This window comes from Bombus fervidus, chromosome 7, assembly GCF_041682495.2.
Source record: "Bombus fervidus isolate BK054 chromosome 7, iyBomFerv1, whole genome shotgun sequence".
NCBI classification, from domain to species: Eukaryota; Metazoa; Arthropoda; class Insecta; order Hymenoptera; family Apidae; genus Bombus; species Bombus fervidus.
In genome coordinates this window covers 3,990,836-4,013,911 of record NC_091523.1, presented here as the reverse complement: position 1 = coordinate 4,013,911, position 23,076 = coordinate 3,990,836, and the positions used below count along the sequence as shown (strand labels likewise).

Below are 23,076 nucleotides of genomic sequence, written 5' to 3'. Positions count from 1 at the left end.
GTGTTAGTTTTTGGATGTAAACCTCTTATAACTATTTTATAGCTCCTTTCTGTTTTGAGTTGGTACGTGTGGTATATAGCATTTTTTTCCTTTAGTTCATTTATCACTTTCCTATAAACTTCTGGGGTGTTTGTTTGAATTTTTACTTGTTCTAATTTTGTTTGTTTTATTGTGTAGTTATCCTTCCCGACTACATTGTTTAGTAGATCAATAAGCGGGTTTATTATTTGGGCCTCAACAAATATTGGTGGTGGTTTTGATATGTAAGGTGTTTTAGTTGTGGTTTTGCTTGTCGGGTCATTGTCTATTTCTTCCGTTAGTGAGCTGAAGGAGTTTCTTAAAGGTAATTCTTGCAGCCATCGCTGCTTTCCTGTATCTGGGTTTCCTGCAGCATTTGTGCCTGGAATTATTTTACGTTTTTTGCTAGTCTTTGCTAGCTTCCAGTTTTCGTCCTGGTAACTTATTTTGTTGTTGTGTCTGCACTCCTCCTGTCTCCGCTGCTCTTCCATTTCTTCTATTTCCATATCATTTTGGTTGTTATTATTTTGCTGTTGTTGCTGTAAGCCTGGTAAATCTGACGACCCTTTTATGTAATATTTTTCTCCATTGGTTGCAATCTTGATCGTTGATATCTGCTGTTGCATTGTTTGTCACTATCACTATTCGTAGCACTTCTCTGAATCACTTGACTGGAGCACACGTTTGCTTACACACATCTGTTCGCCTCGGTTGCCCGAGCGAGACTGACGCTATAACGTAATACCATATAACGTTATGCGTTATAACGTCATTGCATATAACGTTGTACGTTATATGGTAATAGTATATAACGTTATAAGTTATAACGTAATAGTACATCAAAGCCATGCAAGCTCAGTCGGTAGAGCATGAGTCTTTTAATCTCAGGGTCGTGGGTGCAAGTCCCACGTTGGGCGAATATATATATATATATATATATATGTCGGAGATGAAAGGACAACGGGGCCATCCGTTGGAATTACTTGGAAAAACCTCAATAGCATTCACGAAATAACCCAAACACAGCCATTCGAAACTTGAGACAATGAGCTTGGGCTCGAGGCGACGACCGGTCTCCGAGTGTAGCCACGACCACGGGATGAACGTTCCACCTAACAGAGATACGAAGTTACATAGCTTTCCTTTAAAGAATTGGCCGTACCGGCACTTGACAATGAGACATTCCAGCGGCTACACACAGACCCCATTCTTTGGGTGAGATGGTCGCCAGATGCCGACGCATCATTCGCAGTTAATGTTCAGATAGCCTGAGAAACCATTACAAATCTTAGGATCTGGTTAACTAAAGTCCTTTAGACTGGCAAACAGTCTTCATTATATCAGCCCGTATATCTGTAACCTATTGCGGCAAGATACGTGAGATCTGCTTTCCTCACGTACGACGTTTCCCGCTAGGAACTCTCTCTCGAGAGCGGCTAGCATCCTTTTCTAACCACCAACATGGAGATTAACCAATTAACAGCAACGTCTATTTCCCTCACCCTTCGAGCGGAAGTTTTCTTTGACGAATCCGATGACCTCGTGCCCTTAGGCACATCCCACCATAGTTTTCCTTTGCAGCGTCGTTGCGACGGAAAGTAATTCTTTTTCTTACAGTCGCATTAGTTAGATACCTATTGTGTTTGTACGATCAGTGAATAATCCACGTCTTAGTAAAGAGTTAATCAAGCGATCCTTGCATCACAAGGAGTAAGTCGAGTTCGACTTAGACTTTGAAGTAAAATAGATCAGTTATCCCGTGGGCCGTGGATTCGCTATACCGACCCCGCGATCATTGTCATTATCGTTCGAGTATCGACACCGGTAGTTTATCTTGTATTTGCGACAATAAAAGATATCATCGATAGTACACCGACGATGAGCGACCCTGGCGCAGATTCTTTACACGCCCCAAATCCAAGTGTTAACCCCAACCCGACAAATATATACTATCATAGCTTCTTCTATTGTATTGTAACACTGCAAGAGTGAGGATCTGGATCAGTATACGCTATACCTGTACTTATACCTATACCTATACTTATTTCAATATATTTTCTATTACAAATTCATCCACTCGTTCCTCTATCAGACAACCTCAATATGAGCAATTTTAGCATGTCTATATTGCGTGTTACTTCATAATTGTGTCATTATCTAGCAAATAGAAGTAAAACTTATAGACACGAACATTTTACATGGTATATAATTATGACAAAACATAAATTTGAGAGGGACAAAGATATAAATGTATACATTTTTTAATGGAACATATTTCATTTTTCACTGATTATGTAGATGAATTTAGGAAGCAAAAATTTCAGATACGTATTCTCTTTTTTTCAAAAATTATTAAACGTAAAAGTTATAAGCAATTAAAAATTAAACAATCCGAACGTTTCAGTGGTCGACATATATATTCAGAATGGAGTGGACCCTGCACAGGGATGGTAAGCACCCTTAAAAAAATCAAAATGGAAATTGGAGGAGATACGTTGAGTTACGCCATGCTAATTTTATAATTGTAAATAATTATAGATGTTGAGTAAATAATTAATGTGTATTGCTATAAATATAGGCAATGTGCGATTATATCACGAACTTAGAACGTTTTCAAGGGAAAAGTGAACCAACATGGATGTTCATACACGTAAGTTTAATATATAATTAACATAAATTTTAAAGCTACAATAGAAGCAATCCTACTAGAATGGTCGAATGGTAAAACTTATATTTGATGCTGACTGCCCACAATTATTAAAAGTATTAACAATGGAATTGCAACGAGTACAAAATAACGAGGAACATGAGTATGTAAGATACATAATTTTTAGTAAAACAAATAGCCATTAAAAATTAGCATTGTTGAAATAGAAGTTATTAAAATAAACGCACACGTGTAGGTTTTCTTTAGGTGTATCGGAAAGAAGTCCAGAAGAAATAAAACGATTAAAAATTATTGAAGAAACTAGAATAGCTAAAGAAACGGCAAAGAAGGCTCGAAAAGGTTTCGCAAGATCTCTCATAAAAAGGATACAGATATATTACTATAACGATTACCCTGCACGTACACACAAACAGATCATTATTTCTTTATTTATTTTAAATTAGTTTATTTCCACTTTCATTTGGATGAAAAATTAATATAAATTTGTACATTAAGTTGTTCACTCCATAGTTTTTACATAGTATTCATCGTGCCAATTTTCCATTGTCTAACAGCGCCCCCTTGGACATCCGTTTCCACGGGTCTATCTGATCTGTCTATAAGCTCGTCTGTTTCTTTTCCGGTGTATCAACATGGTAGGGTGGCGCAGTGGCGTTGTTATATTTATAAAATCAATAGAGTTTTGATTTATTTGTGTTAATCGATATAAATAAAATTCTTTGTTAAATTTGAAAAATATTAAAGTAAGTTAACAAAAATTATTTTCTTTACAGGGTATCGATATAAACCACAAACACGATAGGAAAGTTCGGCGCACAGAACCTAAGTCGCAAGATGTCTACTTACGACTTCTCGTCAAAGTAAGTGTTTTACATGCATTTCTAAATATATATATTTCTTATTACCTCTTTAATTTTGTACCAGTTGTATTTTGTATTTTATTTACAAACTAACGCTACTCTTGTAACTTGTGTTGAAAATTAATTGCGTATTACAATTGATGTAATACTATATTGTTGTCATAAACACGTGAGTTTTGAAACAGATAAATTTCTTTTGCGAACCGCACTCCGTGTCAGTGGTTTGTATTATGGTCTGATCCAATTTGAACGTTCGCTAGAAAAATTTAGTCAACTTTCCTATTCCGTGTTTTTTCTTTATGTAGAAGACGATTATATTAGCTGACACAATGCTACTCAGAAAGTTTATAAAAGTTTATATTTCTTATTAGGAAATGATACATTATTGCGTTTTAATGCAAAATTTGTATTTTTTTTTTTTTTTTTTTATAATTTCGCAATGAAACTGGTAAAACATTATTGTGATTTTTTATCAAAGTATTTTTTTATACAATAAAAATATAGAAGTATATGGTTTTATTTTTGTTATAGCTTTACCGTTTCCTAGCAAGACGTACAAATTCTAAGTTTAATAAGATTGTTCTTAAGAGACTTTTTATGAGTAAAATACACCGTCCTCCCATATCTCTTGCACGTATTGTCAGGTTTATGAAGAAACCTGAACGAAGACATGCAATTGCAGTAATTGTTGGTACAGTGACAGATGATGCTAGGATTTTTGAAATTCCTAGACTTATAGTAAGCAATAGAAATAATTATCAGAATTTAATTTTGAGTTTGTATAAATAAAATGTTATTTTGTATTTGGTTGGAAAAATTATTAATGTATAATTTCATAATTTTTTATAGGTATGTGCTCTACGTGTTACTGAAAGAGCTAGAGCACGTATATTAAAAGCTGGAGGTGAAGTAATCACATTCGATAAATTAGCATTACGTACACCTACCGGAAAACAAACTGTTTTTGTGCAAGGTCGTCGGAAAGCTCGTGAAGCAGCTAAACACTTCGGACCTGCACCTGGCGTACCACATTCCCATACAAAACCATTGGTACGCTCTAAGGGTTGAAAGTTTGAAAGAGCAAGAGCTACGTAGGCGTAGCTGCGGTTATAAAAAATAAATTTTGTTTAACGGGCAGATTCGTTGAAAATACGAAAACAATAATCAGCTGATTCAGATAAGGAAATGGATGGAAAGGAGGGGAGAATAAGAGAAAAGCGAACTCTAATACTCGTATCTAAAATACATCTAGATGGCGTAATCGATGTTCAAATTTCATTTCATCTGTATTGTTAACGGTAAATGTATATGCAAAGTATGTAAATGGATGATTGCGTGTTAATCATATCTTTTGTTTTAATGGAAAAACTATTTAAGCTAAAACTACATGGCTCTACATTGATTATAAATAACAGAATTTTTCATAACATCTTTCTCAATTCTAGAATGCAAGAAAAAATATAAGTTATAAAGATTAACTTAAGAATGTTGAAAAAATTAAAAGAACTATTCTAACAAATAAATAAAATATACATTAATGTAAAACGTAAATAATTTTATTTATTATTATAGTGGTAGCACTGCACAAGTTTGTATTGTACAACCTGAAATGTTATGCTGCTAAAATATCTTAATATTATAAAATGAAATTATCATCTTTACCACGTTTTATTATCATGTTTCAAAGTGCTGATTAAATATTTAATATAACGCAACAAAATGCCATGATGTTAGTGAGGAATATAATATAAAGTTATATATTTTGTGTAACATAAGCTACCATTGAAAGAAATTATGAATATATACATATGTATGTATATTATATCAATCGATGCATTATTCTCTACGTGGAGACTGATGCATTCATTAGTGTTTTATCATAAAAATTACTTTACAAGAGCGGTGTTTTTATAAAATTCCATCACTTGGTGCTAACGCCACCTAGGAGTACAATACTATTTAAATTGAATCGGTATGTCCACAATATGCATACATAATAATTGATATTTTATTTAAGGAGTTACAATAGCAAATTTAAACTTTATATTTAATCAAGCCTATAATTTTCAAAAAATGAATAAAAATATTTTTTTCTATACATTTTATTTTATTCTATATTATCACTAATATATCACTAATATCACTAATTTTAATTAAGCTGTTGAGGTAATTACTTCAAGAAAAACTCTACACTTCTTCTTTTGTATATCCGTGACCTGGAGATCGCTGTTATGAATAGAATTTAGTGAAACAAAAAATTCGAAATAAGGAGAGGTCCATGTTATTGTGCCCTTGAATATAAATTTTGTTTTGGCTTACAAGGTCTAGAAACAGAAGAGCTAGAAGTAGATTTCTGTTGTTGTTTCTTGTAACCTTCGGCTAGAGCTACAAGGCTAATGATAATGTCCTTTTTGCTATAAATATATACTATCATAGCTTCTTCTATTGTATTGTAACACTGCAAGAGTGAGGATCTGGATCAGTATACGCTATACCTGTACTTATACCTATACCTATACTTATTTCAATATATTTTCTATTACAAATTCATCCACTCGTTCCTCTATCAGACAACCTCAATATGAGCAATTTTAGCATGTCTATATTGCGTGTTACTTCATAATTGTGTCATTATCTAGCAAATAGAAGTAAAACTTATAGACACGAACATTTTACATGGTATATAATTATGACAAAACATAAATTTGAGAGGGACAAAGATATAAATGTATACATTTTTTAATGGAACATATTTCATTTTTCACTGATTATGTAGATGAATTTAGGAAGCAAAAATTTCAGATACGTATTCTCTTTTTTTCAAAAATTATTAAACGTAAAAGTTATAAGCAATTAAAAATTAAACAATCCGAACGTTTCAGTGGTCGACATATATATTCAGAATGGAGTGGACCCTGCACAGGGATGGTAAGCACCCTTAAAAAAATCAAAATGGAAATTGGAGGAGATACGTTGAGTTACGCCATGCTAATTTTATAATTGTAAATAATTATAGATGTTGAGTAAATAATTAATGTGTATTGCTATAAATATAGGCAATGTGCGATTATATCACGAACTTAGAACGTTTTCAAGGGAAAAGTGAACCAACATGGATGTTCATACACGTAAGTTTAATATATAATTAACATAAATTTTAAAGCTACAATAGAAGCAATCCTACTAGAATGGTCGAATGGTAAATCTTATATTTGATGCTGACTGCCCACAATTATTAAAAGTATTAACAATGGAATTGCAACGAGTACAAAATAACGAGGAACATGAGTATGTAAGATACATAATTTTTAGTAAAACAAATAGCCATTAAAAATTAGCATTGTTGAAATAGAAGTTATTAAAATAAACGCACACGTGTAGGTTTTCTTTAGGTGTATCGGAAAGAAGTCCAGAAGAAATAAAACGATTAAAAATTATTGAAGAAACTAGAATAGCTAAAGAAACGGCAAAGAAGGCTCGAAAAGGTTTCGCAAAATCTCTCATAAAAAGGATACAGATATATTACTATAACGATTACCCTGCACGTACACACAAACAGATCATTATTTCTTTATTTATTTTAAATTAGTTTATTTCCACTTTCATTTGGATGAAAAATTAATATAAATTTGTACATTAAGTTGTTCACTCCATAGTTTTTACATAGTATTCATCGTGCCAATTTTCCATTGTCTAACAGCGCCCCCTTGGACATCCGTTTCCACGGGTCTATCTGATCTGTCTATAAGCTCGTCTGTTTCTTTTCCGGTGTATCAACATGGTAGGGTGGCGCAGTGGCGTTGTTATATTTATAAAATCAATAGAGTTTTGATTTATTTGTGTTAATCGATATAAATAAAATTCTTTGTTAAATTTGAAAAATATTAAAGTAAGTTAACAAAAATTATTTTCTTTACAGGGTATCGATATAAACCACAAACACGATAGGAAAGTTCGGCGCACAGAACCTAAGTCGCAAGATGTCTACTTACGACTTCTCGTCAAAGTAAGTGTTTTACATGCATTTCTAAATATATATATTTCTTATTACCTCTTTAATTTTGTACCAGTTGTATTTTGTATTTTATTTACAAACTAACGCTACTCTTGTAACTTGTGTTGAAAATTAATTGCGTATTACAATTGATGTAATACTATATTGTTGTCATAAACACGTGAGTTTTGAAACAGATAAATTTCTTTTGCGAACCGCACTCCGTGTCAGTGGTTTGTATTATGGTCTGATCCAATTTGAACGTTCGCTAGAAAAATTTAGTCAACTTTCCTATTCCGTGTTTTTTCTTTATGTAGAAGACGATTATATTAGCTGACACAATGCTACTCAGAAAGTTTATAAAAGTTTATATTTCTTATTAGGAAATGATACATTATTGCGTTTTAATGCAAAATTTGTATTTTTTTTTTTTTTTTTTTATAATTTCGCAATGAAACTGGTAAAACATTATTGTGATTTTTTATCAAAGTATTTTTTTATACAATAAAAATATAGAAGTATATGGTTTTATTTTTGTTATAGCTTTACCGTTTCCTAGCAAGACGTACAAATTCTAAGTTTAATAAGATTGTTCTTAAGAGACTTTTTATGAGTAAAATACACCGTCCTCCCATATCTCTTGCACGTATTGTCAGGTTTATGAAGAAACCTGAACGAAGACATGCAATTGCAGTAATTGTTGGTACAGTGACAGATGATGCTAGGATTTTTGAAATTCCTAGACTTATAGTAAGCAATAGAAATAATTATCAGAATTTAATTTTGAGTTTGTATAAATAAAATGTTATTTTGTATTTGGTTGGAAAAATTATTAATGTATAATTTCATAATTTTTTATAGGTATGTGCTCTACGTGTTACTGAAAGAGCTAGAGCACGTATATTAAAAGCTGGAGGTGAAGTAATCACATTCGATAAATTAGCATTACGTACACCTACCGGAAAACAAACTGTTTTTGTGCAAGGTCGTCGGAAAGCTCGTGAAGCAGCTAAACACTTCGGACCTGCACCTGGCGTACCACATTCCCATACAAAACCATTGGTACGCTCTAAGGGTTGAAAGTTTGAAAGAGCAAGAGCTACGTAGGCGTAGCTGCGGTTATAAAAAATAAATTTTGTTTAACGGGCAGATTCGTTGAAAATACGAAAACAATAATCAGCTGATTCAGATAAGGAAATGGATGGAAAGGAGGGGAGAATAAGAGAAAAGCGAACTCTAATACTCGTATCTAAAATACATCTAGATGGCGTAATCGATGTTCAAATTTCATTTCATCTGTATTGTTAACGGTAAATGTATATGCAAAGTATGTAAATGGATGATTGCGTGTTAATCATATCTTTTGTTTTAATGGAAAAACTATTTAAGCTAAAACTACATGGCTCTACATTGATTATAAATAACAGAATTTTTCATAACATCTTTCTCAATTCTAGAATGCAAGAAAAAATATAAGTTATAAAGATTAACTTAAGAATGTTGAAAAAATTAAAAGAACTATTCTAACAAATAAATAAAATATACATTAATGTAAAACGTAAATAATTTTATTTATTATTATAGTGGTAGCACTGCACAAGTTTGTATTGTACAACCTGAAATGTTATGCTGCTAAAATATCTTAATATTATAAAATGAAATTATCATCTTTACCACGTTTTATTATCATGTTTCAAAGTGCTGATTAAATATTTAATATAACGCAACAAAATGCCATGATGTTAGTGAGGAATATAATATAAAGTTATATATTTTGTGTAACATAAGCTACCATTGAAAGAAATTATGAATATATACATATGTATGTATATTATATCAATCGATGCATTATTCTCTACGTGGAGACTGATGCATTCATTAGTGTTTTATCATAAAAATTACTTTACAAGAGCGGTGTTTTTATAAAATTCCATCACTTGGTGCTAACGCCACCTAGGAGTACAATACTATTTAAATTGAATCGGTATGTCCACAATATGCATACATAATAATTGATATTTTATTTAAGGAGTTACAATAGCAAATTTAAACTTTATATTTAATCAAGCCTATAATTTTCAAAAAATGAATAAAAATATTTTTTTCTATACATTTTATTTTATTCTATATTATCACTAATATATCACTAATATCACTAATTTTAATTAAGCTGTTGAGGTAATTACTTCAAGAAAAACTCTACACTTCTTCTTTTGTATATCCGTGACCTGGAGATCGCTGTTATGAATAGAATTTAGTGAAACAAAAAATTCGAAATAAGGAGAGGTCCATGTTATTGTGCCCTTGAATATAAATTTTGTTTTGGCTTACAAGGTCTAGAAACAGAAGAGCTAGAAGTAGATTTCTGTTGTTGTTTCTTGTAACCTTCGGCTAGAGCTACAAGGCTAATGATAATGTCCTTTTTGCTATAAATATATACTATCATAGCTTCTTCTATTGTATTGTAACACTGCAAGAGTGAGGATCTGGATCAGTATACGCTATACCTGTACTTATACCTATACCTATACTTATTTCAATATATTTTCTATTACAAATTCATCCACTCGTTCCTCTATCAGACAACCTCAATATGAGCAATTTTAGCATGTCTATATTGCGTGTTACTTCATAATTGTGTCATTATCTAGCAAATAGAAGTAAAACTTATAGACACGAACATTTTACATGGTATATAATTATGACAAAACATAAATTTGAGAGGGACAAAGATATAAATGTATACATTTTTTAATGGAACATATTTCATTTTTCACTGATTATGTAGATGAATTTAGGAAGCAAAAATTTCAGATACGTATTCTCTTTTTTTCAAAAATTATTAAACGTAAAAGTTATAAGCAATTAAAAATTAAACAATCCGAACGTTTCAGTGGTCGACATATATATTCAGAATGGAGTGGACCCTGCACAGGGATGGTAAGCACCCTTAAAAAAATCAAAATGGAAATTGGAGGAGATACGTTGAGTTACGCCATGCTAATTTTATAATTGTAAATAATTATAGATGTTGAGTAAATAATTAATGTGTATTGCTATAAATATAGGCAATGTGCGATTATATCACGAACTTAGAACGTTTTCAAGGGAAAAGTGAACCAACATGGATGTTCATACACGTAAGTTTAATATATAATTAACATAAATTTTAAAGCTACAATAGAAGCAATCCTACTAGAATGGTCGAATGGTAAAACTTATATTTGATGCTGACTGCCCACAATTATTAAAAGTATTAACAATGGAATTGCAACGAGTACAAAATAACGAGGAACATGAGTATGTAAGATACATAATTTTTAGTAAAACAAATAGCCATTAAAAATTAGCATTGTTGAAATAGAAGTTATTAAAATAAACGCACACGTGTAGGTTTTCTTTAGGTGTATCGGAAAGAAGTCCAGAAGAAATAAAACGATTAAAAATTATTGAAGAAACTAGAATAGCTAAAGAAACGGCAAAGAAGGCTCGAAAAGGTTTCGCAAAATCTCTCATAAAAAGGATACAGATATATTACTATAACGATTACCCTGCACGTACACACAAACAGATCATTATTTCTTTATTTATTTTAAATTAGTTTATTTCCACTTTCATTTGGATGAAAAATTAATATAAATTTGTACATTAAGTTGTTCACTCCATAGTTTTTACATAGTATTCATCGTGCCAATTTTCCATTGTCTAACAGCGCCCCCTTGGACATCCGTTTCCACGGGTCTATCTGATCTGTCTATAAGCTCGTCTGTTTCTTTTCCGGTGTATCAACATGGTAGGGTGGCGCAGTGGCGTTGTTATATTTATAAAATCAATAGAGTTTTGATTTATTTGTGTTAATCGATATAAATAAAATTCTTTGTTAAATTTGAAAAATATTAAAGTAAGTTAACAAAAATTATTTTCTTTACAGGGTATCGATATAAACCACAAACACGATAGGAAAGTTCGGCGCACAGAACCTAAGTCGCAAGATGTCTACTTACGACTTCTCGTCAAAGTAAGTGTTTTACATGCATTTCTAAATATATATATTTCTTATTACCTCTTTAATTTTGTACCAGTTGTATTTTGTATTTTATTTACAAACTAACGCTACTCTTGTAACTTGTGTTGAAAATTAATTGCGTATTACAATTGATGTAATACTATATTGTTGTCATAAACACGTGAGTTTTGAAACAGATAAATTTCTTTTGCGAACCGCACTCCGTGTCAGTGGTTTGTATTATGGTCTGATCCAATTTGAACGTTCGCTAGAAAAATTTAGTCAACTTTCCTATTCCGTGTTTTTTCTTTATGTAGAAGACGATTATATTAGCTGACACAATGCTACTCAGAAAGTTTATAAAAGTTTATATTTCTTATTAGGAAATGATACATTATTGCGTTTTAATGCAAAATTTGTATTTTTTTTTTTTTTTTTTATAATTTCGCAATGAAACTGGTAAAACATTATTGTGATTTTTTATCAAAGTATTTTTTTATACAATAAAAATATAGAAGTATATGGTTTTATTTTTGTTATAGCTTTACCGTTTCCTAGCAAGACGTACAAATTCTAAGTTTAATAAGATTGTTCTTAAGAGACTTTTTATGAGTAAAATACACCGTCCTCCCATATCTCTTGCACGTATTGTCAGGTTTATGAAGAAACCTGAACGAAGACATGCAATTGCAGTAATTGTTGGTACAGTGACAGATGATGCTAGGATTTTTGAAATTCCTAGACTTATAGTAAGCAATAGAAATAATTATCAGAATTTAATTTTGAGTTTGTATAAATAAAATGTTATTTTGTATTTGGTTGGAAAAATTATTAATGTATAATTTCATAATTTTTTATAGGTATGTGCTCTACGTGTTACTGAAAGAGCTAGAGCACGTATATTAAAAGCTGGAGGTGAAGTAATCACATTCGATAAATTAGCATTACGTACACCTACCGGAAAACAAACTGTTTTTGTGCAAGGTCGTCGGAAAGCTCGTGAAGCAGCTAAACACTTCGGACCTGCACCTGGCGTACCACATTCCCATACAAAACCATTGGTACGCTCTAAGGGTTGAAAGTTTGAAAGAGCAAGAGCTACGTAGGCGTAGCTGCGGTTATAAAAAATAAATTTTGTTTAACGGGCAGATTCGTTGAAAATACGAAAACAATAATCAGCTGATTCAGATAAGGAAATGGATGGAAAGGAGGGGAGAATAAGAGAAAAGCGAACTCTAATACTCGTATCTAAAATACATCTAGATGGCGTAATCGATGTTCAAATTTCATTTCATCTGTATTGTTAACGGTAAATGTATATGCAAAGTATGTAAATGGATGATTGCGTGTTAATCATATCTTTTGTTTTAATGGAAAAACTATTTAAGCTAAAACTACATGGCTCTACATTGATTATAAATAACAGAATTTTTCATAACATCTTTCTCAATTCTAGAATGCAAGAAAAAATATAAGTTATAAAGATTAACTTAAGAATGTTGAAAAAATTAAAAGAACTATTCTAACAAATAAATAAAATATACATTAATGTAAAACGTAAATAATTTTATTTATTATTATAGTGGTAGCACTGCACAAGTTTGTATTGTACAACCTGAAATGTTATGCTGCTAAAATATCTTAATATTATAAAATGAAATTATCATCTTTACCACGTTTTATTATCATGTTTCAAAGTGCTGATTAAATATTTAATATAACGCAACAAAATGCCATGATGTTAGTGAGGAATATAATATAAAGTTATATATTTTGTGTAACATAAGCTACCATTGAAAGAAATTATGAATATATACATATGTATGTATATTATATCAATCGATGCATTATTCTCTACGTGGAGACTGATGCATTCATTAGTGTTTTATCATAAAAATTACTTTACAAGAGCGGTGTTTTTATAAAATTCCATCACTTGGTGCTAACGCCACCTAGGAGTACAATACTATTTAAATTGAATCGGTATGTCCACAATATGCATACATAATAATTGATATTTTATTTAAGGAGTTACAATAGCAAATTTAAACTTTATATTTAATCAAGCCTATAATTTTCAAAAAATGAATAAAAATATTTTTTTCTATACATTTTATTTTATTCTATATTATCACTAATATATCACTAATATCACTAATTTTAATTAAGCTGTTGAGGTAATTACTTCAAGAAAAACTCTACACTTCTTCTTTTGTATATCCGTGACCTGGAGATCGCTGTTATGAATAGAATTTAGTGAAACAAAAAATTCGAAATAAGGAGAGGTCCATGTTATTGTGCCCTTGAATATAAATTTTGTTTTGGCTTACAAGGTCTAGAAACAGAAGAGCTAGAAGTAGATTTCTGTTGTTGTTTCTTGTAACCTTCGGCTAGAGCTACAAGGCTAATGATAATGTCCTTTTTGCTATAAATATATACTATCATAGCTTCTTCTATTGTATTGTAACACTGCAAGAGTGAGGATCTGGATCAGTATACGCTATACCTGTACTTATACCTATACCTATACTTATTTCAATATATTTTCTATTACAAATTCATCCACTCGTTCCTCTATCAGACAACCTCAATATGAGCAATTTTAGCATGTCTATATTGCGTGTTACTTCATAATTGTGTCATTATCTAGCAAATAGAAGTAAAACTTATAGACACGAACATTTTACATGGTATATAATTATGACAAAACATAAATTTGAGAGGGACAAAGATATAAATGTATACATTTTTTAATGGAACATATTTCATTTTTCACTGATTATGTAGATGAATTTAGGAAGCAAAAATTTCAGATACGTATTCTCTTTTTTTCAAAAATTATTAAACGTAAAAGTTATAAGCAATTAAAAATTAAACAATCCGAACGTTTCAGTGGTCGACATATATATTCAGAATGGAGTGGACCCTGCACAGGGATGGTAAGCACCCATAAAAAAATCAAAATGGAAATTGGAGGAGATACGTTGAGTTACGCCATGCTAATTTTATAATTGTAAATAATTATAGATGTTGAGTAAATAATTAATGTGTATTGCTATAAATATAGGCAATGTGCGATTATATCACGAACTTAGAACGTTTTCAAGGGAAAAGTGAACCAACATGGATGTTCATACACGTAAGTTTAATATATAATTAACATAAATTTTAAAGCTACAATAGAAGCAATCCTACTAGAATGGTCGAATGGTAAATCTTATATTTGATGCTGACTGCCCACAATTATTAAAAGTATTAACAATGGAATTGCAACGAGTACAAAATAACGAGGAACATGAGTATGTAAGATACATAATTTTTAGTAAAACAAATAGCCATTAAAAATTAGCATTGTTGAAATAGAAGTTATTAAAATAAACGCACACGTGTAGGTTTTCTTTAGGTGTATCGGAAAGAAGTCCAGAAGAAATAAAACGATTAAAAATTATTGAAGAAACTAGAATAGCTAAAGAAACGGCAAAGAAGGCTCGAAAAGGTTTCGCAAAATCTCTCATAAAAAGGATACAGATATATTACTATAACGATTACCCTGCACGTACACACAAACAGATCATTATTTCTTTATTTATTTTAAATTAGTTTATTTCCACTTTCATTTGGATGAAAAATTAATATAAATTTGTACATTAAGTTGTTCACTCCATAGTTTTTACATAGTATTCATCGTGCCAATTTTCCATTGTCTAACAGCGCCCCCTTGGACATCCGTTTCCACGGGTCTATCTGATCTGTCTATAAGCTCGTCTGTTTCTTTTCCGGTGTATCAACATGGTAGGGTGGCGCAGTGGCGTTGTTATATTTATAAAATCAATAGAGTTTTGATTTATTTGTGTTAATCGATATAAATAAAATTCTTTGTTAAATTTGAAAAATATTAAAGTAAGTTAACAAAAATTATTTTCTTTACAGGGTATCGATATAAACCACAAACACGATAGGAAAGTTCGGCGCACAGAACCTAAGTCGCAAGATGTCTACTTACGACTTCTCGTCAAAGTAAGTGTTTTACATGCATTTCTAAATATATATATTTCTTATTACCTCTTTAATTTTGTACCAGTTGTATTTTGTATTTTATTTACAAACTAACGCTACTCTTGTAACTTGTGTTGAAAATTAATTGCGTATTACAATTGATGTAATACTATATTGTTGTCATAAACACGTGAGTTTTGAAACAGATAAATTTCTTTTGCGAACCGCACTCCGTGTCAGTGGTTTGTATTATGGTCTGATCCAATTTGAACGTTCGCTAGAAAAATTTAGTCAACTTTCCTATTCCGTGTTTTTTCTTTATGTAGAAGACGATTATATTAGCTGACACAATGCTACTCAGAAAGTTTATAAAAGTTTATATTTCTTATTAGGAAATGATACATTATTGCGTTTTAATGCAAAATTTGTATTTTTTTTTTTTTTTTTTTATAATTTCGCAATGAAACTGGTAAAACATTATTGTGATTTTTTATCAAAGTATTTTTTTATACAATAAAAATATAGAAGTATATGGTTTTATTTTTGTTATAGCTTTACCGTTTCCTAGCAAGACGTACAAATTCTAAGTTTAATAAGATTGTTCTTAAGAGACTTTTTATGAGTAAAATACACCGTCCTCCCATATCTCTTGCACGTATTGTCAGGTTTATGAAGAAACCTGAACGAAGACATGCAATTGCAGTAATTGTTGGTACAGTGACAGATGATGCTAGGATTTTTGAAATTCCTAGACTTATAGTAAGCAATAGAAATAATTATCAGAATTTAATTTTGAGTTTGTATAAATAAAATGTTATTTTGTATTTGGTTGGAAAAATTATTAATGTATAATTTCATAATTTTTTATAGGTATGTGCTCTACGTGTTACTGAAAGAGCTAGAGCACGTATATTAAAAGCTGGAGGTGAAGTAATCACATTCGATAAATTAGCATTACGTACACCTACCGGAAAACAAACTGTTTTTGTGCAAGGTCGTCGGAAAGCTCGTGAAGCAGCTAAACACTTCGGACCTGCACCTGGCGTACCACATTCCCATACAAAACCATTGGTACGCTCTAAGGGTTGAAAGTTTGAAAGAGCAAGAGCTACGTAGGCGTAGCTGCGGTTATAAAAAATAAATTTTGTTTAACGGGCAGATTCGTTGAAAATACGAAAACAATAATCAGCTGATTCAGATAAGGAAATGGATGGAAAGGAGGGGAGAATAAGAGAAAAGCGAACTCTAATACTCGTATCTAAAATACATCTAGATGGCGTAATCGATGTTCAAATTTCATTTCATCTGTATTGTTAACGGTAAATGTATATGCAAAGTATGTAAATGGATGATTGCGTGTTAATCATATCTTTTGTTTTAATGGAAAAACTATTTAAGCTAAAACTACATGGCTCTACATTGATTATAAATAACAGAATTTTTCATAACATCTTTCTCAATTCTAGAATGCAAGAAAAAATATAAGTTATAAAGATTAACTTAAGAATGTTGAAAAAATTAAAAGAACTATTCTAACAAATAAATAAAATATACATTAATGTAAAACGTAAATAATTTTATTTATTATTATAGTGGTAGCACTGCACAAGTTTGTATTGTACAACCTGAAATGTTATGCTGCTAAAATATCTTAATATTATAAAATGAAATTATCATCTTTACCACGTTTTATTATCATGTTTCAAAGTGCTGATTAAATATTTAATATAACGCAACAAAATGCCATGATGTTAGTGAGGAATATAATATAAAGTTATATATTTTGTGTAACATAAGCTACCATTGAAAGAAATTATGAATATATACATATGTATGTATATTATATCAATCGATGCATTATTCTCTACGTGGAGACTGATGCATTCATTAGTGTTTTATCATAAAAATTACTTTACAAGAGCGGTGTTTTTATAAAATTCCATCACTTGGTGCTAACGCCACCTAGGAGTACAATACTATTTAAATTGAATCGGTATGTCCACAATATGCATACATAATAATTGATATTTTATTTAAGGAGTTACAATAGCAAATTTAAACTTTATATTTAATCAAGCCTATAATTTTCAAAAAATGAATAAAAATATTTTTTTCTATACATTTTATTTTATTCTATATTATCACTAATATATCACTAATATCACTAATTTTAATTAAGCTGTTGAGGTAATTACTTCAAGAAAAACTCTACACTTCTTCTTTTGTATATCCGTGACCTGGAGATCGCTGTTATGAATAGAATTTAGTGAAACAAAAAATTCGAAATAAGGAGAGGTCCATGTTATTGTGCCCTTGAATATAAATTTTGTTTTGGCTTACAAGGTCTAGAAACAGAAGAGCTAGAAGTAGATTTCTGTTGTTGTTTCTTGTAACCTTCGGCTAGAGCTACAAGGCTAATGATAATGTCCTTTTTGCTATAAATATATACTATCATAGCTTCTTCTATTGTATTGTAACACTGCAAGAGTGAGGATCTGGATCAGTATACGCTATACCTGTACTTATACCTATACCTATACTTATTTCAATATATTTTCTATTACAAATTCATCCACTCGTTCCTCTATCAGACAACCTCAATATGAGCAATTTTAGCATGTCTATATTGCGTGTTACTTCATAATTGTGTCATTATCTAGCAAATAGAAGTAAAACTTATAGACACGAACATTTTACATGGTATATAATTATGACAAAACATAAATTTGAGAGGGACAAAGATATAAATGTATACATTTTTTAATGGAACATATTTCATTTTTCACTGATTATGTAGATGAATTTAGGAAGCAAAAATTTCAGATACGTATTCTCTTTTTTTCAAAAATTATTAAACGTAAAAGTTATAAGCAATTAAAAATTAAACAATCCGAACGTTTCAGTGGTCGACATATATATTCAGAATGGAGTGGACCCTGCACAGGGATGGTAAGCACCCTTAAAAAAATCAAAATGGAAATTGGAGGAGATACGTTGAGTTACGCCATGCTAATTTTATAATTGTAAATAATTATAGATGTTGAGTAAATAATTAATGTGTATTGCTATAAATATAGGCAATGTGCGATTATATCACGAACTTAGAACGTTTTCAAGGGAAAAGTGAACCAACATGGATGTTCATACACGTAAGTTTAATATATAATTAACATAAATTTTAAAGCTACAATAGAAGCAATCCTACTAGAATGGTCGAATGGTAAAACTTATATTTGATGCTGACTGCCCACAATTATTAAAAGTATTAACAATGGAATTGCAACGAGTACAAAATAACGAGGAACATGAGTATGTAAGATACATAATTTTTAGTAAAACAAATAGCCATTAAAAATTAGCATTGTTGAAATAGAAGTTATTAAAATAAACGCACACGTGTAGGTTTTCTTTAGGTGTATCGGAAAGAAGTCCAGAAGAAATAAAACGATTAAAAATTATTGAAGAAACTAGAATAGCTAAAGAAACGGCAAAGAAGGCTCGAAAAGGTTTCGCAAAATCTCTCATAAAAAGGATACAGATATATTACTATAACGATTACCCTGCACGTACACACAAACAGATCATTATTTCTTTATTTATTTTAAATTAGTTTATTTCCACTTTCATTTGGATGAAAAATTAATATAAATTTGTACATTAAGTTGTTCACTCCATAGTTTTTACATAGTATTCATCGTGCCAATTTTCCATTGTCTAACAGCGCCCCCTTGGACATCCGTTTCCACGGGTCTATCTGATCTGTCTATAAGCTCGTCTGTTTCTTTTCCGGTGTATCAACATGGTAGGGTGGCGCAGTGGCGTTGTTATATTTATAAAATCAATAGAGTTTTGATTTATTTGTGTTAATCGATATAAATAAAATTCTTTGTTAAATTTGAAAAATATTAAAGTAAGTTAACAAAAATTATTTTCTTTACAGGGTATCGATATAAACCACAAACACGATAGGAAAGTTCGGCGCACAGAACCTAAGTCGCAAGATGTCTACTTACGACTTCTCGTCAAAGTAAGTGTTTTACATGCATTTCTAAATATATATATTTCTTATTACCTCTTTAATTTTGTACCAGTTGTATTTTGTATTTTATTTACAAACTAACGCTACTCTTGTAACTTGTGTTGAAAATTAATTGCGTATTACAATTGATGTAATACTATATTGTTGTTATAAACACGTGAGTTTTGAAACAGATAAATTTCTTTTGCGAACCGCACTCCGTGTCAGTGGTTTGTATTATGGTCTGATCCAATTTGAACGTTCGCTAGAAAAATTTAGTCAACTTTCCTATTCCGTGTTTTTTCTTTATGTAGAAGACGATTATATTAGCTGACACAATGCTACTCAGAAAGTTTATAAAAGTTTATATTTCTTATTAGGAAATGATACATTATTGCGTTTTAATGCAAAATTTGTATTTTTTTTTTTTTTTTTTTTTTTATAATTTCGCAATGAAACTGGTAAAACATTATTGTGATTTTTTATCAAAGTATTTTTTTATACAATAAAAATATAGAAGTATATGGTTTTATTTTTGTTATAGCTTTACCGTTTCCTAGCAAGACGTACAAATTCTAAGTTTAATAAGATTGTTCTTAAGAGACTTTTTATGAGTAAAATACACCGTCCTCCCATATCTCTTGCACGTATTGTCAGGTTTATGAAGAAACCTGAACGAAGACATGCAATTGCAGTAATTGTTGGTACAGTGACAGATGATGCTAGGATTTTTGAAATTCCTAGACTTATAGTAAGCAATAGAAATAATTATCAGAATTTAATTTTGAGTTTGTATAAATAAAATGTTATTTTGTATTTGGTTGGAAAAATTATTAATGTATAATTTCATAATTTTTTATAGGTATGTGCTCTACGTGTTACTGAAAGAGCTAGAGCACGTATATTAAAAGCTGGAGGTGAAGTAATCACATTCGATAAATTAGCATTACGTACACCTACCGGAAAACAAACTGTTTTTGTGCAAGGTCGTCGGAAAGCTCGTGAAGCAGCTAAACACTTCGGACCTGCACCTGGCGTACCACATTCCCATACAAAACCATTGGTACGCTCTAAGGGTTGAAAGTTTGAAAGAGCAAGAGCTACGTAGGCGTAGCTGCGGTTATAAAAAATAAATTTTGTTTAACGGGCAGATTCGTTGAAAATACGAAAACAATAATCAGCTGATTCAGATAAGGAAATGGATGGAAAGGAGGGGAGAATAAGAGAAAAGCGAACTCTAATACTCGTATCTAAAATACATCTAGATGGCGTAATCGATGTTCAAATTTCATTTCATCTGTATTGTTAACGGTAAATGTATATGCAAAGTATGTAAATGGATGATTGCGTGTTAATCATATCTTTTGTTTTAATGGAAAAACTATTTAAGCTAAAACTACATGGCTCTACATTGATTATAAATAACAGAATTTTTCATAACATCTTTCTCAATTCTAGAATGCAAGAAAAAATATAAGTTATAAAGATTAACTTAAGAATGTTGAAAAAATTAAAAGAACTATTCTAACAAATAAATAAAATATACATTAATGTAAAACGTAAATAATTTTATTTATTATTATAGTGGTAGCACTGCACAAGTTTGTATTGTACAACCTGAAATGTTATGCTGCTAAAATATCTTAATATTATAAAATGAAATTATCATCTTTACCACGTTTTATTATCATGTTTCAAAGTGCTGATTAAATATTTAATATAACGCAACAAAATGCCATGATGTTAGTGAGGAATATAATATAAAGTTATATATTTTGTGTAACATAAGCTACCATTGAAAGAAATTATGAATATATACATATGTATGTATATTATATCAATCGATGCATTATTCTCTACGTGGAGACTGATGCATTCATTAGTGTTTTATCATAAAAATTACTTTACAAGAGCGGTGTTTTTATAAAATTCCATCACTTGGTGCTAACGCCACCTAGGAGTACAATACTATTTAAATTGAATCGGTATGTCCACAATATGCATACATAATAATTGATATTTTATTTAAGGAGTTACAATAGCAAATTTAAACTTTATATTTAATCAAGCCTATAATTTTCAAAAAATGAATAAAAATATTTTTTTCTATACATTTTATTTTATTCTATATTATCACTAATATATCACTAATATCACTAATTTTAATTAAGCTGTTGAGGTAATTACTTCAAGAAAAACTCTACACTTCTTCTTTTGTATATCCGTGACCTGGAGATCGCTGTTATGAATAGAATTTAGTGAAACAAAAAATTCGAAATAAGGAGAGGTCCATGTTATTGTGCCCTTGAATATAAATTTTGTTTTGGCTTACAAGGTCTAGAAACAGAAGAGCTAGAAGTAGATTTCTGTTGTTGTTTCTTGTAACCTTCGGCTAGAGCTACAAGGCTAATGATAATGTCCTTTTTGCTATAAATATATACTATCATAGCTTCTTCTATTGTATTGTAACACTGCAAGAGTGAGGATCTGGATCAGTATACGCTATACCTGTACTTATACCTATACCTATACTTATTTCAATATATTTTCTATTACAAATTCATCCACTCGTTCCTCTATCAGACAACCTCAATATGAGCAATTTTAGCATGTCTATATTGCGTGTTACTTCATAATTGTGTCATTATCTAGCAAATAGAAGTAAAACTTATAGACACGAACATTTTACATGGTATATAATTATGACAAAACATAAATTTGAGAGGGACAAAGATATAAATGTATACATTTTTTAATGGAACATATTTCATTTTTCACTGATTATGTAGATGAATTTAGGAAGCAAAAATTTCAGATACGTATTCTCTTTTTTTCAAAAATTATTAAACGTAAAAGTTATAAGCAATTAAAAATTAAACAATCCGAACGTTTCAGTGGTCGACATATATATTCAGAATGGAGTGGACCCTGCACAGGGATGGTAAGCACCCTTAAAAAAATCAAAATGGAAATTGGAGGAGATACGTTGAGTTACGCCATGCTAATTTTATAATTGTAAATAATTATAGATGTTGAGTAAATAATTAATGTGTATTGCTATAAATATAGGCAATGTGCGATTATATCACGAACTTAGAACGTTTTCAAGGGAAAAGTGAACCAACATGGATGTTCATACACGTAAGTTTAATATATAATTAACATAAATTTTAAAGCTACAATAGAAGCAATCCTACTAGAATGGTCGAATGGTAAAACTTATATTTGATGCTGACTGCCCACAATTATTAAAAGTATTAACAATGGAATTGCAACGAGTACAAAATAACGAGGAACATGAGTATGTAAGATACATAATTTTTAGTAAAACAAATAGCCATTAAAAATTAGCATTGTTGAAATAGAAGTTATTAAAATAAACGCACACGTGTAGGTTTTCTTTAGGTGTATCGGAAAGAAGTCCAGAAGAAATAAAACGATTAAAAATTATTGAAGAAACTAGAATAGCTAAAGAAACGGCAAAGAAGGCTCGAAAAGGTTTCGCAAAATCTCTCA

The 23,076-nt window shown here is 30.5% G+C and overlaps 5 protein-coding genes across 5 annotated transcripts; all 5 read left to right on the top strand.

The window, feature by feature from the left end:
• The first annotated feature begins 3,292 nt into the window (after positions 1-3,292).
• LOC139988769 (large ribosomal subunit protein eL18-like) lies at positions 3,293-4,659 on the top strand. The gene is made up of 3 exons (XM_074111829.1): positions 3,293-3,546; positions 4,078-4,284; positions 4,396-4,659. The coding sequence occupies exons 2-3, from the start codon at positions 4,144-4,146 to the stop codon at positions 4,612-4,614; spliced, it is 360 nt and encodes a 119-aa protein (XP_073967930.1). The 5' UTR covers positions 3,293-3,546; positions 4,078-4,143; the 3' UTR covers positions 4,615-4,659.
• A 2,640-nt stretch (positions 4,660-7,299) lies between these two features.
• LOC139988766 (large ribosomal subunit protein eL18-like) lies at positions 7,300-8,664 on the top strand. Its single transcript, XM_074111826.1, has 3 exons — positions 7,300-7,552; positions 8,084-8,290; positions 8,402-8,664. The coding sequence occupies exons 2-3, from the start codon at positions 8,150-8,152 to the stop codon at positions 8,618-8,620; spliced, it is 360 nt and encodes a 119-aa protein (XP_073967927.1). The 5' UTR covers positions 7,300-7,552; positions 8,084-8,149; the 3' UTR covers positions 8,621-8,664.
• Positions 8,665-11,305: 2,641 nt separating this feature from the next.
• Positions 11,306-12,669, top strand: LOC139988764 (large ribosomal subunit protein eL18-like). The gene is made up of 3 exons (XM_074111827.1): positions 11,306-11,558; positions 12,089-12,295; positions 12,407-12,669. Exons 2-3 carry the CDS (start codon positions 12,155-12,157, stop codon positions 12,623-12,625), a joined length of 360 nt encoding a protein of 119 aa, XP_073967928.1. The 5' UTR covers positions 11,306-11,558; positions 12,089-12,154; the 3' UTR covers positions 12,626-12,669.
• A 2,641-nt stretch (positions 12,670-15,310) lies between these two features.
• LOC139988760 (large ribosomal subunit protein eL18-like) lies at positions 15,311-16,675 on the top strand. Its single transcript, XM_074111824.1, has 3 exons — positions 15,311-15,563; positions 16,095-16,301; positions 16,413-16,675. The coding sequence occupies exons 2-3, from the start codon at positions 16,161-16,163 to the stop codon at positions 16,629-16,631; spliced, it is 360 nt and encodes a 119-aa protein (XP_073967925.1). The 5' UTR covers positions 15,311-15,563; positions 16,095-16,160; the 3' UTR covers positions 16,632-16,675.
• Positions 16,676-19,316: 2,641 nt separating this feature from the next.
• On the top strand, positions 19,317-20,685 carry LOC139988761 (large ribosomal subunit protein eL18-like). The gene is made up of 3 exons (XM_074111825.1): positions 19,317-19,569; positions 20,105-20,311; positions 20,423-20,685. The coding sequence occupies exons 2-3, from the start codon at positions 20,171-20,173 to the stop codon at positions 20,639-20,641; spliced, it is 360 nt and encodes a 119-aa protein (XP_073967926.1). The 5' UTR covers positions 19,317-19,569; positions 20,105-20,170; the 3' UTR covers positions 20,642-20,685.
• Positions 20,686-23,076: the final 2,391 nt, after the last annotated feature.